General features: G+C 54.7%; 2 protein-coding genes across 2 annotated transcripts; one reads left to right on the top strand and one right to left on the bottom strand.

Moving 5' to 3' along the window:
- Positions 1–9,512: 9,512 nt before the first annotated feature.
- On the top strand, positions 9,513–11,230 carry HMGB2102 (uncharacterized protein; the record flags this gene model as incomplete). The annotated part of the gene is made up of 4 exons (XM_003052099.1): positions 9,513–9,631; positions 10,032–10,067; positions 10,168–10,367; positions 10,446–11,230. 4 exons carry the CDS (start codon positions 9,513–9,515, stop codon positions 11,228–11,230), a joined length of 1,140 nt encoding a protein of 379 aa, XP_003052145.1.
- A 1,787-nt stretch (positions 11,231–13,017) lies between these two features.
- On the bottom strand, positions 13,018–15,528 carry CPH2101 (uncharacterized protein; the record flags this gene model as incomplete). Its single annotated transcript, XM_003051648.1, has 3 exons — positions 13,018–13,254; positions 13,298–14,884; positions 14,935–15,528. Coding segments are annotated over 3 exons (2,418 nt in total), but the record flags the coding sequence as incomplete, so codon positions are not given.
- Between the last annotated feature and the right edge of the window lie 1,358 nt (positions 15,529–16,886).

The raw sequence follows: 16,886 nt of genomic DNA, 5'->3' as shown, positions 1-16,886 counted from the left end.
TTGTCTTGTGACCAACAACCATGACCAATCGTACCATGATGTTCCAGTTCCGGCCATGGTTCACGCTCCCCATTCCGCCCTTTTGATAGTAGGGAGGACGAACTCGCACGATGTTACGTTGATGTTAGGGTTAGGACGGCATAGAAGCGCTATTGTTAGAGTTGTTCACATGTACTCGGAGCTACTGTAGGAGCACCAGCTTCCCCTCACGCCGTATCCTCCCTTCCCTTGTGCTTGTCCTTGCCCTTGTCAGCACCCTCTTTTGCCTCCGCATGGCCGTCTGCTTGGGTGCCAGTCTCGACAGGGCCTTCGGCCTCAGCTGCTGCGGCGGAGACGGGCTCCTGTGGGTCGGCCCTGGCCTCGAGGGCGGCGAGGATGGCATCGAGCTTGCTCTCCAGATTGGAAAGGTTCGCCTCAAGGGCGGTGGCAGTCTGTTCACCCCTTAGATGGGGAAAGAGAAAACCATGTTAGCGGAAAATCCCCCGGGGCCGTCCCTGAACTAATGCAGAAGAGATGCAACAAGGATGAAAGAGAGAGGGGAATCGACGATGGCAGGCAAGGAATGGGGGGCAAAGAGGCACGGGCAGCAGCGGACTTGGGGCCATTGGGAAAAGCAAGGGCAAAGGAGATGTCATTGACTTCGGCGAGGCATCAGTATATCTCCGAGGGTGGGCAGTGAGACAGTCGGAGGAGCGTCTTGGGTAAAGCATGAGATGCAGAATCGAGGTCCTAGCGGTGGCAGAAGGCTCACTTGAGCAACTGGCGATGCAAGACAGAGGCCGATTTGGCTACGAGAACATACGGCAAGGTCGATCTCCCGCCAAGTCTTGTTGGGTTGGGTCAATGCGGTGACTGAGGTTCCTGAAGATGCAGAAGCTAGGTTCAATGCGCCGAAACATGCCGCACGCCTTGGCGAAAACCAGTGTCGGCGTTGCCGAGATGTTGATGTATCCAAGACATAACCGAGGAGGACGAGCAATGGCATCTGGTCAAGGGACTAATGCGGATGTGGGAAAACTGTCCGGTCGGAGAAGAGCCAGGGCGGAGGAAAAAGTCCCTTTCTGGAGGTGGGCGAATTGTTATGGTGTTGTGAATACGGTATAGCACAGATCGACCAAGAGAAGCTCGATGAGACCGATTGAGAGGAGAACGAGGCGGTGGAGGGGTGTGAAGTGGTGAGTGTGAGGGTGAGGACGAAGTGAGGTCGAGATGCAAGCATCGAGACAAGGAGCGAGTGTAGTTACCTAGCGAGATCCCGGTAGGCCTAGAACAATGAGGCTGTCAGTTGAGCGGGAACGAGGCGCTTTGGTAGGGCTAGCTGGGGTAATGGTGTACGGTATGGATGGGGATGGGGTGTGGACAAGGCGTTGCAAAGCCAGATAATCAATCTGGGTCCAGGGGCAGGAGGGCGAGATGCAGAAAGACTGCAGAATGCAGAATGCAAATCAGGAGGATTCGCTCGTGGCAGCCAAGCCAGGTCTCGACCGATGGCTTGGTTGAGCGCCATCCATCATGGACGCACGGCTGGGCCGGGCTGGACTGGGTCTGGACTATCAAGATGGGGAAGGGGAGGGAGGGGGAGGGAATAGACTGGGAATGAGGAATTGCAATGGGAATGAGGATGGGGATGGGGATGGGGATAGGGAGAAAGAACATCGAGAGTAGTTCAAGTTAACTCGAGTCAAATCATGAAAGCCTATTCCAATGCCATCGCCAATGTCGCCGCCATTGTATCTTGGTGCCTTGCTGGCTCACCAGATACTGATAAAAAGCCCACGAGGGAATGGCGAGATACGACGGGTGATACACTGGAATGGAATCGAGTGCGTGATGGATGGATGGATGGACGGACGGATGCGTTGGTTGCAGGGCAAGGATAATGATAAAAACGCATAATATCACAAGAGCAAGCCGATGATCGATCGACCCAAACGAAGGAAATCTGAGGTGACTCAGGGCAGACTGACCTGGGCAAGGTCGGCATCCCCCGATGCCTTGGAGGCTCGGTTGTTGGCGGCCGACTGATCTGATGGGGCCATGTTTGTTCAACAGTCTCAAAGTTGCAGGGCTCGTCCACGTCAGGGTCAGGCAGGCAGGGGCTGATGAGAGATATGCCGTATGTATACCGGAGCGAGGTTTATGGTAGAGATGAGATGCGATACGATATGACCCTGGGCCTGGCGCCGTGCGTGCTGCGGTTCGTACGGGGGGTTTGCAAAAGAACGGAGAGAGATTTTGTTGCGTAGGTTGCGGCGTCGAGCGGGGGTCACCGGCTCCAGGTCCTGCTCCAGGTTCAGCTCACCTGGGCACGCAGGCTCACGGGGAGAGGCCACTGCCCGCCCGCGGTTCGGTGCAGTGCAGCAGCAGCCAAGGTGACCAGGCGGGCACTGGGCCTGGGAACTGGGGGCCTGGGGTCCTCGGAGCTTAACCAGCGCAACTACCTAGCTGCCGTGGGAGCGGGCCTCCCTTCCCTTGGATCGACTGAAGCGCGCGGGCTTGGTCTTGGTGCCCAGGTACCTGGAACGTGGCTGTGGCTGCGTGGGATGTGTCCTAGCCGTCGACTTGTCTTGCTATTCAAGGCGCATGCTGCTGTGGTGGCAGACGCCGTAACCCCCTTAGTGTCGATGCGATGCGATGCGATGTGAAGGGTGGTGGATGCACAGATGGGAAAGTGGATGAATACCGATGGTGGGGGACATGGTAGATTGGGTCTAGATCCCGAGTTGATGGCACAGAGGCGGGCCGGGAGGGGGTGGGTGTCTGTCTACAGTGTTGTACCTATCTTGTCCGGGCTGTAAAAGATCCAATGCGAGCCTGAACAAAGCTGTTTCGAGTCTTGATGCGAGGGTGTTGCCAGAGACAGAAAGGCCTGGTTTGGGAGTCCACGTGGGTGTAACCCTCTATCCATCCGCTAGTCACCTATATCCGCCCGAAAGACATCGGGGGCGAATCTCCATGTTAAGGGCAGCCGTTGCTCCCTCTTGAGTTGGGTTGCCGGTGAGCGTTTCATCCGTTCTGGTGTTTGTTGCCGCCGTCTTTCACACGTGTCACTTGATGAGGAAGAGCCCCTTGAAACTCTGCATTGTTGACGGTGGGCGTATTCTTGAACTGAGTTGGGTGGCTTGTCTGAAGCTCCGACAACAAGACCATCTTTGACTCGTCGACAACACCAAGAGATGTCACCGCCGACAACAAGAAAAAGTGTCCGAAAGCAAAGTCGAGACCAAGCCGCGTGGCTTGCTCCTTGGTCTCGGATTTTGGGGGGCGTCTAAGGCTCCGACTCCTTGGTACATCTGAGATTCTGGGCCTGGGTCGAGCGAGGGTATCACATCGATCGGTCTAGGCGCGCGCCACATGGCCTGGACCATCAGATCTCGAACGATGCGGGGCACGGCGACGACGACAAAGACCCTGACAGAGTACCCAGGAGTAGACAGGGCATCGATCAGGGGTTTTGCGCTCTTTGGCAAGGGAGGGGTTTGTCGAATGTGAAAAAAGATGAGACGATCAAGTTGACTTTCTTCAATTGCTTGGAAAGCGTGACAGGTCATTAAGTTCAATCCATTGTTGCAGGTGCGCCAGACGAGCAAGTACCGGCCGGGTAGGTGCCAGGGGTGGCGGTGAGGCCACTCTGACCTCGAACTACCACCCATGATATGTTGCAACACAAAGTGGGTAAATTCGGAATATAGGGACGAAATGCCATATTAACGATTGCCTATTCAGCTGAACGTGAACTGATTGAAAAAGCATCTGATTAAAGCGCATCCACTCTGCCGGGTCCTGAAATAGCATTGAGCTGAACATGGGGGATCACGCTGTCCGTTGGTAAAACCTGTGTCTCCCCCGGATATCAGCCAATCTCCTTTTAGGAGATCACGGTAACGATTCAAACCTGCAGCCGAGTTTGCCACATGCTCACCGGAAAAGGCATGTACTTCGTAGCAAGTATCATTAAAATCTCGATCACTCAAGGATCAAATTCCCATTCTTCCAAGGGACATATGCTCAGTCATGTGTCTGTCTGTCTGTTCCGCCAGGCCGGTGGAGGGGCCAGTTGCCTTAGTCAAATTCGTATCTGTCAGTCCTGGCCAGGGGTCCGTCAATCTGCACCAACTCGGGGTCCGGAACACAGACGCGCAGCGAAGATTTGTCTAAATGACCCAGCAGATCCAACCTACAGTAGACTATTCGGAAACGGGTCGAGTTCCCGTGCATGGTGGAATTCGAATATCCACGATCTTGTTGCGCATCCCGCATCGTAAAGCGAGAAACGCGCACAGGTGAATTTTGTGTCACCGGGCGAAGCGCCCTTCTCACAGTGGGCTCAGCTCTGTGGTACAGTACCCATACGGCCGCCCTGCATCGGATGGATGTTTGTCGTGGGGATAGGAAAGCAGGGCTACGGAGATTTCTTTTTATGTGCACATGAACTCGGGTTAAACTGCTCCTGGTAAATTCTGTGCCGATTACAACCAAGGATTTGTGCTCTAGGTAAATTGATTCATCTTGACAGGCCAGAGGTGTTCTGGAATGTTAGCGGCAGAAGCAATAACTGTAGAAAATAGAAACGCCAAATTAGGTACCATCACAGCACATCTAACCTCCAGATTCTACAATTCAAAGCAAAAGCCTATCCTTCTTGGATGCTTCTCTCCCAACTCCGTTGATCAATCTTCAAAATTCCTACCCAATCAGCAAAGCCTTATCCTCTGGTGGCAGCTTTCACCATGCCCAAAAGAGCAAACGCTCGACCAGAGTCAAGACGGTAAACCCCGGGAATACCGTAGCTTGGGAAAGCGGCGTCCGCCAGGCCCCTTCCACATGCAGGGTACTGGTACATGTGCCTCCAGGTCCTGTCTTCACAGAACCTAACCACACGCCCTCCACTCCTTCCCCCAGTTCCCACCAGTCCACTTCTTTGCCGTGAGGCCTCGGCGCCTTCTGAGTTCTAGACTCGACAACCTCGATCATCATCCGCCCATTGAATCAATCACTCGACGGCGACCGCGACGGCGCCCATGGCTCCTCTCCTTCAACTTCGGGGAGACGGACGCGGAGGAAATAGCCATGACTCTCTAACCACCAACCTAACACTGGCGGTCAGCCTGAGATGACCGAGACGCTTCGGGCCTGACCACTTGGAAGCCCTCCGACGCCCATCCAGGAGGCGGCGGCCGTTGTGGGCATCTACAGCAACGTACTAACTCAGCCTCAAGCTCAGCACCAGCCTCAAGGCCGATGACCTTGCTGCGCCGATTTGCCAGACGCGAGGCTCGTCTGTCCGAGTTCAACTCATGGAACGGGTCAGCTAAGCAGGCTATTGGACCATGGGCCGCCGTGGGCGCCGCTGGCGGCTCCCGCTGCGCGACCATGCCATGGCGCGCACAAGCACGAGCAAAAGGCAGAAAACCCCAAGACACAAAACAAGGCCCCGGGACCAGACGATGCAAAGGGGGAGGGAGGCGCCGCACCTATACGGGGAGCCGGCCCCTTGAGCCGCCCTCTTCCGCCAATCATAGGGCTGGAAGGGATCGAGATTCTAGGCCTATGACCAAATTCCCATCATGATCATGGGCGATTTCATCTGGCCTTGCCCAGCTTCGCATTCATGAATACCGGCGCCATTGCGATTCATACCCGCGCTCTACTGACCAACAGCTGGCATCCAGCATGTCTCGCCCACCCACTGCTCATGGCTCTGGGCCATGCAAGCTCACCCTCGCCAGGGCCTTTTGCAATCACCGACTTTGACAAAGAAACGAAGGGCCCTCCCTCGGAGGAGCTAGAGACCGGAGAGACAGGATGAAAATGGACTACGGGATACAGTATCGGGGTCGTGCATTCTTGCCATCTTGACCATCGACAGCCGCCCCATCATGAGTGAACGGGAGCCAGTACATGATGCCTTGGATTTTGCCTTCGGGATGCGTCATTCGACTGGGGGAGGCTTACATTACAGTACACCCTCGCATTGCGGCAGCGTTGCCTGTCGGCGCGACATGACGACAAAGCGGCCCGTTGCAGTCAGGATGGGATTTGCAAAGACGTCGGTGGCCATGCCATGTGGCCCAGGAAAGGGGGAACTGGGGAATTTAGACAAGCAGATCGTGTGTGTTGGCGCCGTGACATGGACGATTTGAAAAGTCGCACCCGATGATGCTGTCGGGATAGTTCTGGCGTGGTGCGATCCTTGAGCCAAACTTCGATTTCGACAACGGCCATGGCCCGATGGCGATCAGGAACAACCCACGGCGGACAGGGCGTGCGTCACTCATAACCCGGCTCCACACCCCCCCGGGCACTGTATTTGCTCCGGCCTTTCAAACTCAAGTCGAGCTCCAGTTTAGCTAACCCACGACCATCTGCTTGCCGACGAGCGATCCCCTATCAAGAACAAGCTCGACTTTGGCCCTGACAGCCGTCACGCTTCTCCGGGCATCGCTACGCACCAACTCGGCGAGTTTCGAGCCTCTAGCCGTAATGCCGCGAGGGCATCGACGTGATGGCGAGATTTGGTATGGCAGCGTGACTCTCTCACCCCATCCATAATCCCATACTCCAACGGTTTCACGGATTGGGATCGAGATCTTTCCCAGTGCAGTCGGGGAGCTACTGCGCTGCGGACATGCTCCTTCGTCCTCTGGGCCAACCACCAAGGGAGCATCCAAGTCGATGAGGCTCGCGCGTCTGTGGACTGGATGGGTGTGGAAGGGTGACGGTGACGCACCCAGCCGGTCATTGGGATCTTGCCGTGTTAGGGCAAATCAATCAATTGACGGTTGATCGCCATGCTCAGTTGCCCTTTTCTCATCATGGAGGATGCACGATGCGCCATAGCTCATGACAGTTTTGGCCCTGGCCTTGGACAGCAGAGCATCATGACGGGCCACAAGCTCTGTGCGACGCGACCACCATCACCATCAACAGCAACCGCGCGATGGTGGATTCTCGAGATTCCCGCGATGCCTCTTTGCAATCTCGCTCGCCTGACTCGCTGATCCCAGGCACCCATAGCTTCTGTTGGAGTTTCTGGTCACGGGCGCCGGTACGGTAGCGTTGCGTTGCGTTGGAGCGACCTCAATATTCGCCCATGGCCCCAGATATGGTCCACGGATGCATCCATTGGACCAAGACGGGGCATCTCGATGTCGTCCAGGTGCCGCCCTATCGTATACGTAGCCGACGACAGGGCCCGGGTCCACGCTTCTTGTTTTTCGACCCATTTGAACTTCAACTACTGTACTGTATGGAGCGCGGTACATGCTGCGTGCGGTGCGGTTGCTCAGCCCAGCAATGTCCGTGCCAATGCAATGGCGGCCAGAGTGGGAGCTTGTTTGATGATCAAGCTGGCTTGCTCCAGCAAATGCCGGCCCTTGCATCAATCATCCTTCTCGAACATCGAGGCTCGACATCCATCGACAGAGACATGGAGCTTTAAAACAAGAGGCAGCGAATGAAGCCAAGCCAGTGAGACCAGAGGCGGCCGCCAAGGCTGTGTGTCCTGACGGCGGATGGTTGTTTGTACCTCTACCACGGAGGCATAGTCTCACACCCCCCCTTGCGAGCTGGCCGGGCTAGACCACGCCCTCTCTAGTTCCTGGCGAGCCTCTGGCCTCTGGTGAGAAGACAGAGAGACGCACCGCACCGCACTACACCGGTGCACCCCCCAAACGGGAGTGCCATGAATGTAGGAATCTGATGTTTTGTGACCACTTTCTCCTCCACACGCACGCCTCTTCTCATGCTCACTTCACTTCCGCTCTCACGATTCTATCCTCGCTTCCAAAACCCTGTCTTTCTTTCTCTTTCCCATTGAACTATCTCTTTTGTTTTGCCGGTGGCTGCGGCACCTCAGAGACTGCCCCGTATCACCCCCTGGACCCTGTCTTTGCACCCCATCTACAGCATTGGGATCCCACGATGCCCTGAGTCGCCCTCTCATCGCTCGTTCTGATAAACTCCTCTCCACAGCGGATTTGTCTGTGTTGAGTAACTAACTCTCACGCCCCCTGCTTTGTTCTTCCTCAAGGAGACCCTCTTCCCTTCTCTTGCGATCCCATTCTTATATCCTTCCCTACCTTGCCAGGCTGGTTTCGTGCGCGCAACGCACACGCCAACGGGAGTCGTTCTAGGTCCAGAATCGATACTTGACCCGACTTGCGACTTGCAGCAGTACCCGGCGCCGGACTTGACTCCTTGGCCCGTCACCTCATCAGTCGCCTCATAAGATCCAGTCCCGAGATCACCTGCCAACCCTGCCCTCCGGAACCCTCGAGCAATCACTCACCCTTGGAAGGGATTGCCTGCTTGCGCCTGTAGCAGACTGACAGACCGTTGACCATCTTCATCCTCTCATCGCCGTTGGACGCAGCCATCTTCTGCTAACCCACCACGGAAGACCCAACCTTGGTTTGGGGCAATCGAGATATCCGATCCTGCCTCTGCAAACTCTGGGGGTGCCAGTATCTGTCCGCCATCCATCCACCCATCCACTCACTCCCTCACTCACTCACAAGCTCAAATCATCCCTACCTCTCTCTACTCGGTTGTCCTCCGCCTCCCGCTCTCCCGTCGACGCTTTCAACTCAGTTAGCTGGCTGTGGTGGCATGTCAATTGCTCTGCCATTTACACACGCCCGTCATATGTCCCAAGTCTCCCCGGCTCCAGGGATCGTCATACTACGCCAGTAGTAGTTCCTCACTTACCTCTTCTCACCTTCTGCGTCACTCCATTTCTCTCGCTTGTGCTGTAGGTGACTCCTGTTCTCCTCGTCATTCTCCTCCATCCCTCTCCTCTCCCCCTTCCCACGACTCTCTTGCAGACCAATTAGCATGTCATATGCTTCTAGATCCCTGAGCTCATGACAGCCTTCTCTCGCACTTCTCCAAGGTCTCCTGTACCACATCCCCAACCTGCCTTTCACAACGTTGATCATTGCCCCCAGAGGCGCCAAACACACATACCCTTCCCCAGATCTCTCTGTCCAACAAGGCTTATCATTCTTACACATCCCAGAGTCATATAGCAATATCTGTCTCCGACAACAACTTCTTTCCGACTCGCTCAACTAGGAACGACACCATCAGTCCACCATAACTCTGGCTTGACCCCGCGTCTCAGGATCCACCTTGTCGACTGGCAACTGCACGACCCATTTCAACCCAACACTGACATCGTCTTGTCAGCAGCCCTGAAAGGACACTCACCAAGATTCAGCTGGCTCATCCACCGATACGACCGTGACACAACCCTTCACTTACTCATCCGACATCTCCTACGATCTCAGCCACTGACAGGTGCCGTGCCGCAGCTGTTGAGTGAGCGTGAACAACCCACCACCGGAGCGTCAGTTCAGCTGTCGCCAAAACCCGTCCTGGTTTGCAGGCCAACTCTTTACCCCATTCACCCACATCCGGATAGATGTTAAGTCGTCATCCTGGCACCAATCAAAGCAAGAAAACCGGTTGTCTTTGGAGGGAGGTTCCCCGGAACTTTCCAGCTTAGCTGCATGTCTTCCGATCTTGAAAAGATCTTTGGCGAGTTGGGCTTGACCCAGTACCTGGGCACATTTGTCGAGCAGGGGTTTGATGAGTGGGACATTATCCTTGACATCCAGGAGTCAGACCTGTGAGTTCAACTTAACTCGGGCTCGAAATCGGGACTCGCGCTGATAGGGGTGATTTAGTGATGCCTTGGGTGTTAAACTCGGCCATCGAAGGGTATGTTTTCCGTTGCTGCCCACTTGGTCCGAGTCGCTAATATGGGCCGTGTGATAGAAACTACAGAGAAGGATTGCCAACGCTCGAGGCATCTCCCCGACGGCATCATTGGTGACACCAGTAAGACCACCAAGCGAGGAAGTCAAGCCTGAAGGCGTCCCACCAGAACCTCCTCGGCCGGAAAGCCACCAAGAGGGGCAGGGGGTTGCGAAGCGAAAGTACCGACGACATCCAAAGGTAAATCGGGACAGGGATTCATTCGTCGAGTTCTCTGCTAACGAATAATCAGCCGGATGAAAATGCCCCAGAGAGACCCCCCTCCGCATATGTGCTGTTCTCCAATAGTAAGTTCCCACTGAGTCAGACGTTTGTCCGTGATGGCAGAGTACTGACAAGAGGGTTGTGTATAGAAATGAGAGAAGACCTGAGGAGCCAAAACCTCAGCTTCACCGAAATCGCCAAACTTGTAGGAGAGAACTGGCAAAACCTTGAAGCGGTTGAGAAGGAATCGTACGAGAGCCAGGCCAATGCCGACAAAGAAAAGTACCATCGAGACTTGATGGAGTACAAGAAGACAGCCGACTACAGGAAGTATATGCAATACCTCCAAGAGTTCAAAGAGAAGCAAGCCAAGCGAACTCAAGGTTTGTAGCCAGAGCAGCACTAGATGCAGATACTGCAGAGATATAGTTCTTGAAGCTGACTTGTTGTCCCGGGTATAGTCAACGATGCATCAAAACGACCTAAGCTGGACTCTGTCCGGTTACGCCATGGAAGCAGCAGCAGCACAATGACGCCCGGCGGCAACACGTCGAGTGCAAGTGGAAGTGGCAGCGAGAGACTTCAGGGGAGCGAGCCACCTCCATCCAGGAGGGAGAGGTTGAATTCGATCGCATCGGTAACTGAATCGCAACACTCGTCAACGACACCGACGTTACCGTCGCAAGCGAATTCGAACGACGACACCATGTCATCACCACGAGTCCTTCACTACGACAGCGGGAGCCCAAGAGATTCGCATCGCCAACCTCCGCAGCGTCAGTCGTCATGGCGAGAAGGTGGCCCAACCCATCAACACCTGCCATCGTTGTCCAATATGCTCGATGATGGTAGGAAAGCCATGCCGGCTGCGACCGGATCCGAGGGTAACCCGTACTCGTCCGGCTTCGTAGCCGCCAACCATCCCAGGTCGGTACCGGAGGTTCCGAATGTGCTCCCTTCAGCGCCAGTGAGAGCACCGTTGCTCCGACACGAACAGTCCTCCAACAGCAGCGTTGGATCGATCAGTCCAGCAAACAGCTTTGCGCGGACACCCGGCGAGGGACCGCTACCGATACACGCTCTCCTCTCGCACCACCAAACGATGCCGACTCCGGCCGTGACTACGGCAGCAGTCTTTGAAAGGGGCTCGCCTGGTTCTGGCACTGGCGCAGTCAGTCCAAGCCCGACAGACCTAACACGGCCCCCTTTCGGGCATGGGGCCGTGCCTAGGGGATATGGTACTTGATCCTCGCGATGTGTAGACTTCGTCAGGAGGTCAAGCTAATTCGGCTCACAAGGCTTCCGTCCTCTGCCACCCACTGGGCTGCTTGGCAGGGCAGAACCAACCGGGGATGCCGACGTGTTAATGACACCAGCTCCCGACCTGATGGCCCCCATCCAGGAACACTCCATCAGACCTCGACTTGATGGGATGAGTGTTCTCCTGAGAGCGGGAGAGCTGGTTGAACGACATGAACGACATGATCGAAGATAAGACTTTGGAACGAGTGCTTGCAACGGATGGATCCACGGTCTAGTCCACAATGATAGGTAGGTTCCCGCGTGAGGAATATGTTTCTCACCCAGAGAGAGATAGCTTTGTGTGTTTTTTCTTCTTGGATACCCACGGATTATCATGTAACCTACTGAATGAGACGAAATTGGGCATTGGCGGTTGGTGGTACGGTTCGGTACGTATATGTATGTATGTAATGGGTGGCTGGCTGGTATGGATGGGTATTTGCGGACTCGATTGTGAGTGCAGTCGTGCGTGGGCTTCGGCGTTTCGGGCTCTGGTATGGATCCCAAAGCAAAGGAATCAAAAAGGATATCTGGACTGTCAGTTGTATAAATGAAAGGTGGCATACTGAGTAAGGTAGGCTGGGTCTGGGTAACGACGACATTATATATACTGGCATGTCTGCGTATTTTTGTATGTGTGTGTGTGTGTGTGTGTGCATGTCTGAGAGGCTGAGTGAGAGAAATCCTGTTTTTGGTAGTGGTAAAAGAAGGGACTAGAAGCAGGACATAAACAAGAAATGAAGAGGCAACAATAAACGAATCTGACAGAAGGCGAGAGATCTGCGCTTGTGCCTGTGTGTGTGTGTGTGGTCGGTCAAGGTTGAGAAAAAGCATCAGACCACTGGGCAGCACATTGAGGCGAGGGACCTTTTGCAGTGGATTTGAAACAAGAGGGGGGGCGACGATCAAAAACAGGTAAAAAGGAGGAAACAGAGGAGAGAATTAGTTAGACGAAAAGAGAAGAAGAACAGGAGGGGATCATATCGTGTTTAAAGTAACCACACAGGCTTTTGGCTTTCTCCCTTTCCCACCCCCCAACTTTGAGTGAGGCTTTCGTTCCTTCCTTCCCACTTCGTCATAAGGGTCCAGTTGTCAATCCGTCAGTACGTCATGGCGCAGCCACGTTTTTATTTTATTTTGGTGCCTGTTTTGGGGAAAGGAGGGAGGGGCAAGGGTCCTTCCCATCCATTCACGTTGATCGTGGGGGGCGTGGGACATGGAGATACTGAGCAAGAGGGGTCCTCTCTCTCTCTCCATACGACGTCAAGTCATTGAAGCTTGGAAGGGGGAGGGGGCGAGTGGCTTGCTTGGGTGCCACTGTACCATCTGATTATGTCGTCGTATCGTCGTGCCATTCAAGTCGAGAACCAACATGAGGGGGTTCCAACATTGTGAGTCTATCTGGCTGGCATGGCAATTCACGTTCACCTCAAGGTACAGACAGTAACTTTATAAGAACTAGACAATCAGGCCCTTCAAGTGCAAAACATAAACCATCTAATTTCATTCATTCCCATCTCATTCATGCCCATGTCGTTGCATCGTATCCTCTCATCGGATGTTGTTGCACCATTTCCATCCATCCGTTGACCTGCTCCCCAACGCCTGGATATCAATCATCACACGACTTCCAAAGCCCAAGACCACACGCACGCACGCAGCCTGCCATGACTTCATGTACAACAAACAAAGGCGCTGCACAACCACAAGTACAATTACCCCACTGCTCAATTACTCTTCCTCAATCTCTGCCGTCCAGTCCTTGCGGATCTCCAACTCTGATAGGTCAGCCGTCTTCTCAATCACTAGACCCTTTTCGTTGGCCAAGTGCAGCAGACAGATGAAGCAGTATGATGTCGAGATATCATCCATCACCGGCTTGGGATATACCGCTTGCAGGTTGTTCATGACCGAAGTAAACTTGAGTGGCTCATCCTGGTTTGCCTCGGCAGGGGTCTGGGCAGGTTTCTACGTTCAAGCATTAGTCTGGTGTCCAAGTTATTAGTTGCACCCACAAACTTACCTCCAGAACCTCCATATCCATGCCCTTCCAGATCTCCTCCTTGAGTCTTCGGACGTCCACCTTCTTGGCCACTCTTGCGTATTGGACGTACTCTGGCCGCACCCTCCTTGTCTGAGTGACCAGCGTTGTTCCGAATGCTCCAGTATTGGTCACCGTCTCGCCGCCGAGGAGAGCTGTGAGACCACCGCCCTCTGTCAGGCCAGCTGGGCCATCCACCCCTGGTGAGAAATGCTCCCGTGCATCTGAAAATTCGAGATCATCGTCGTCGTCCAAGTCACCACCGGGGAACGGCATGCCGTCATCTTGGAAGAAGTTGGCGTCATAATCACCCTGTGGAAGCGCTGTGTCGTCCGAGTTCTGCATGGGCGCCTTTTGCTTAGCCCAGAACGCCTCGTCCATCTCTCCTTCGGGCTGGTTGTCCTGGCCAGTGTTACCGAAGCCACCGGCCCGAGCGCCAAATCCAGTTCGTCGTCTGCCCATTCGGGCCTTGGGCTTCAAGAACAAGTTCAGTAGGGACTTGGAGTTGAAGTGCTTGTCGTCAGGAAGGAGGTTGCGTGACTTGGACTTCCAGTCCTTCTTGGGCATGCTGATAGTAGAGTTGCTGGCAGCCTGTGTGTATAGGACATCAAACGCATGAGAGTCGATAGGTGCCGCAAAGTCAATCTCGAAGGGCTCCTTTTCCTTGCGCTTCTTGGTCTCGCCCGCAGGCTTGTTGACATCCTTGATCTTCCGGATTCTCCAGTGCTCGGCGCTTGACCAGTTCTTCTGCAATGCCTGATCAAAGAATCCAAGGATATCTTCGTGCATCTTGTCCGCCTTTTGTGCACTGGTCATCGAGACCACGTACTCTCCATTGTTGTCAAACCCTTCTCCGTCACCGCCTTCTTCACCGAGACCGGCGTCATACACTCGCATCTGCGGCTCCAAGGCGGCTTCTCGGGCCCATGCTTCACCACCCTCACCGAACGCGACCTCGCCCAGCACGTCGAAGGAGCCCAGTCCGAGGTCGTCGTCATCAAAGCCAGCAGGAGCGTCGCCGTCGATGACCAGTCCGGAGATGTCACCTAGAGCGCCTGGAGTCTTTTCCTTGTCCTGATCTTGCCTCCAGTCCTCGGGTGCCTTCAGGAAGGGGATATTCATGGATCCAGAGGGATCTCCCAAATCAAACGTCTTGAGAGAAGGGCACACGTCGAGTTCGTCGAGCCGTTGCAAATCGGGGATGAACTTGGCTCCCAGAGCCCCCACATCGATCTCGACATCAGCTTCCTCCTCTTCTTCTTCTTCGATAGGCTCTTCCTCTAGTGGTTCGGCTTCCTCATCTTCCTCGTCGCCGAAATCCTCAGACTTCTTTTTTCCTAGGGTGTTTGCGTCTCCAGAGTCGTCACTGCTGTCAAAAACGATACGTCCTTGTGAGTCAATCATGAGATGGTTTAGCAGAAGTCCCTTGGCACCGCCCTCGTCAAAGTCGGCAGACGCCTTCTTGAAGAGGGGGTCAACGGCAAATTCTAGCTCAAATTTCTTGAGCTGTAATGAGTTGAAAGATGGGGCCAAGGTAGCTTCGGATGATCGTTGCGTCTATGAAACGTCAGTATGAACCATAGAGAGCGCCAGGATCTCCCCATTACCTTCTTCTTGGGCTTTTTCTTCACGTTGCCATTCTCATCCAGCTCTTCCTCGTCGCTATCCTCGCCCTCTTCGCCATCCCGGTCCTTCTTCTTGGAATTGTTGCTATCGGCAAGACCACTCAGCAGCTTGCCCGTCTCGGTTGCGACACTGTCGACTCGGTTTGTGTAAATCTTGACACACCCATCCAGGGTGCAACTGGCCTTTTGAAAGTTGACACCATCACCCTCTTTCAAGAGCGACATGTCGTGAAAGTAGTCGATGAGGGCAAAGTTCCACGAGTTTGTAGCGTTGATCTTGTTGTCGGTCGCCATCTTCATCCACTCTTCAAAGTTGGCGAGAATCGGGACACGCTTCATAGGCGTGACCGCAGTTCCGCCTACTACAAAACCCTCATCATCGTCAATGTTAATGCTTCGGCTGCCGTGGGGAGTGCGGGGATCGGCTCCTGGCGAGTTCTCCATGTCGTCGCGGCGGAGGCTGACCTTGCGAGGGGTTGCAGCCTTTTTGATCTCGTTGAATTGTCTCTCTTGAAGTGCTCGCCTGGAGCTCATGCGTTGACCCTTTTCGTGGACATCGTCGTTGAGCGGGATCCTGCGGGATGCGTTAACATCACGGTTGCTATGGAATGTTCGGTGAGGGCTTACTTAATGGGCGACGCCGTCTTGAAAGGTGAGGCAGCGCTGGAGCCAGTATTGGATCTGGCATTCCCCGGACGGGGAACTTGAGCAACACGAGGCATTTTTGGAGTCTTTTGCGCGGATTGTGAAGGCAAGAAGGCTGAATTCAACGAGGCCTGGCGCGTCGTCGTCGTGGTGTTGCGGGACCCCCCTTGCCAAAGTAAACAAAATAAATGCGGCGTCTACTGTATTGGTTCGTGGGGTAAGGTTTGGGCCAACTAGAGTTGGTGGTGGAGGGACGGGAGTTGAGCCTTGTAAATCAGGCACAAAGTGTGGCTGAGACTCTTCAACTGCCACAGCCACGGCAAGTACACGGCCAGGTACCTCGAGCGGGGTGGCAGGTACAACGCTTCGGTGCCTTTTCGGTGAACAGGCGGTGGAGGAATTGAATTCCCCTCCCATCAACACGCACCTTCCCTACTTCCGTCCGAAACGGAGAATAACGGAGAGTTGCCAAGGCAGGAAGGCGTGTACAAGATTGTACCCCTGCCCCATGTCTGCATAAAAACAAAGTGCCCCCAATCAGCACGTGGCAGCGCCAAAGCCAAGCACGTTGGACATTGTGTTTGAGCCAGGTCGCATCGGCGTCGCGCATGATTTGTAGCCGGATCTCTATTGATCAAGAGTGGCTGCTGATCTTGTGAGCGAGCGCCACTGTGCCAGTCTGTCACTGCCAACTCTAAACTGGGCAAGACCACGCCGTGCCGAAGCCAGCGGTTCCTCTCCAAGACTCTTGGAGGGCTGGGCCACACTGTGGCGAGAGCCGGCTAATCTCCGCCGCGCGGCCTTCTATTGGACGTCGCCGGCGGCCTCCCTTGGGGTACCTAAGGTTGTCGTCACGGAACAAGACGAAATGGACCCGTCACACGGGGACGCCAAGTCTCTGCGAGCTTGGATTCTGCCCGCTTTTGGCCGTGGGATATCGCCGGGGGGGAAGAAACTGTGCTGTAACTAACTCTATGGGATCCTCCTCGAATCCGAGCCCGAGGCAAGGCAGGCACGACGTGGACAGGACGTAATATGTCATGATACTTGGGTTGCGCTACCTAATCTACAGCATCTTCCCTACCTAGTCTCCCGTCCCCATATGACCCGCCTCCATCCATCTCCCTCACTAACACGCACTTCTCTTTGAGCTCCCAAGCTTCTTTCTCCCTTTCCCCTTCCTCGGTCACCGAGTGAGGATGGCCTCGGCAGCTATCGCGGTATAACATGTCGACAGCAGTTACATCATGACAATGACAACCCCTCGTGGGCCCATCCGCCCTAGCGGA

This window comes from Fusarium vanettenii (assembly GCF_000151355.1).
Source record: "Fusarium vanettenii 77-13-4 chromosome 4 genomic scaffold NECHAsca_3_chr4_2_0, whole genome shotgun sequence".
Classification (NCBI taxonomy): Eukaryota; Fungi; Ascomycota; class Sordariomycetes; order Hypocreales; family Nectriaceae; genus Fusarium; species Fusarium vanettenii.
Note: the sequence above shows the minus strand (reverse complement) of the source record. Positions and strands in the feature narration are given on the sequence as shown.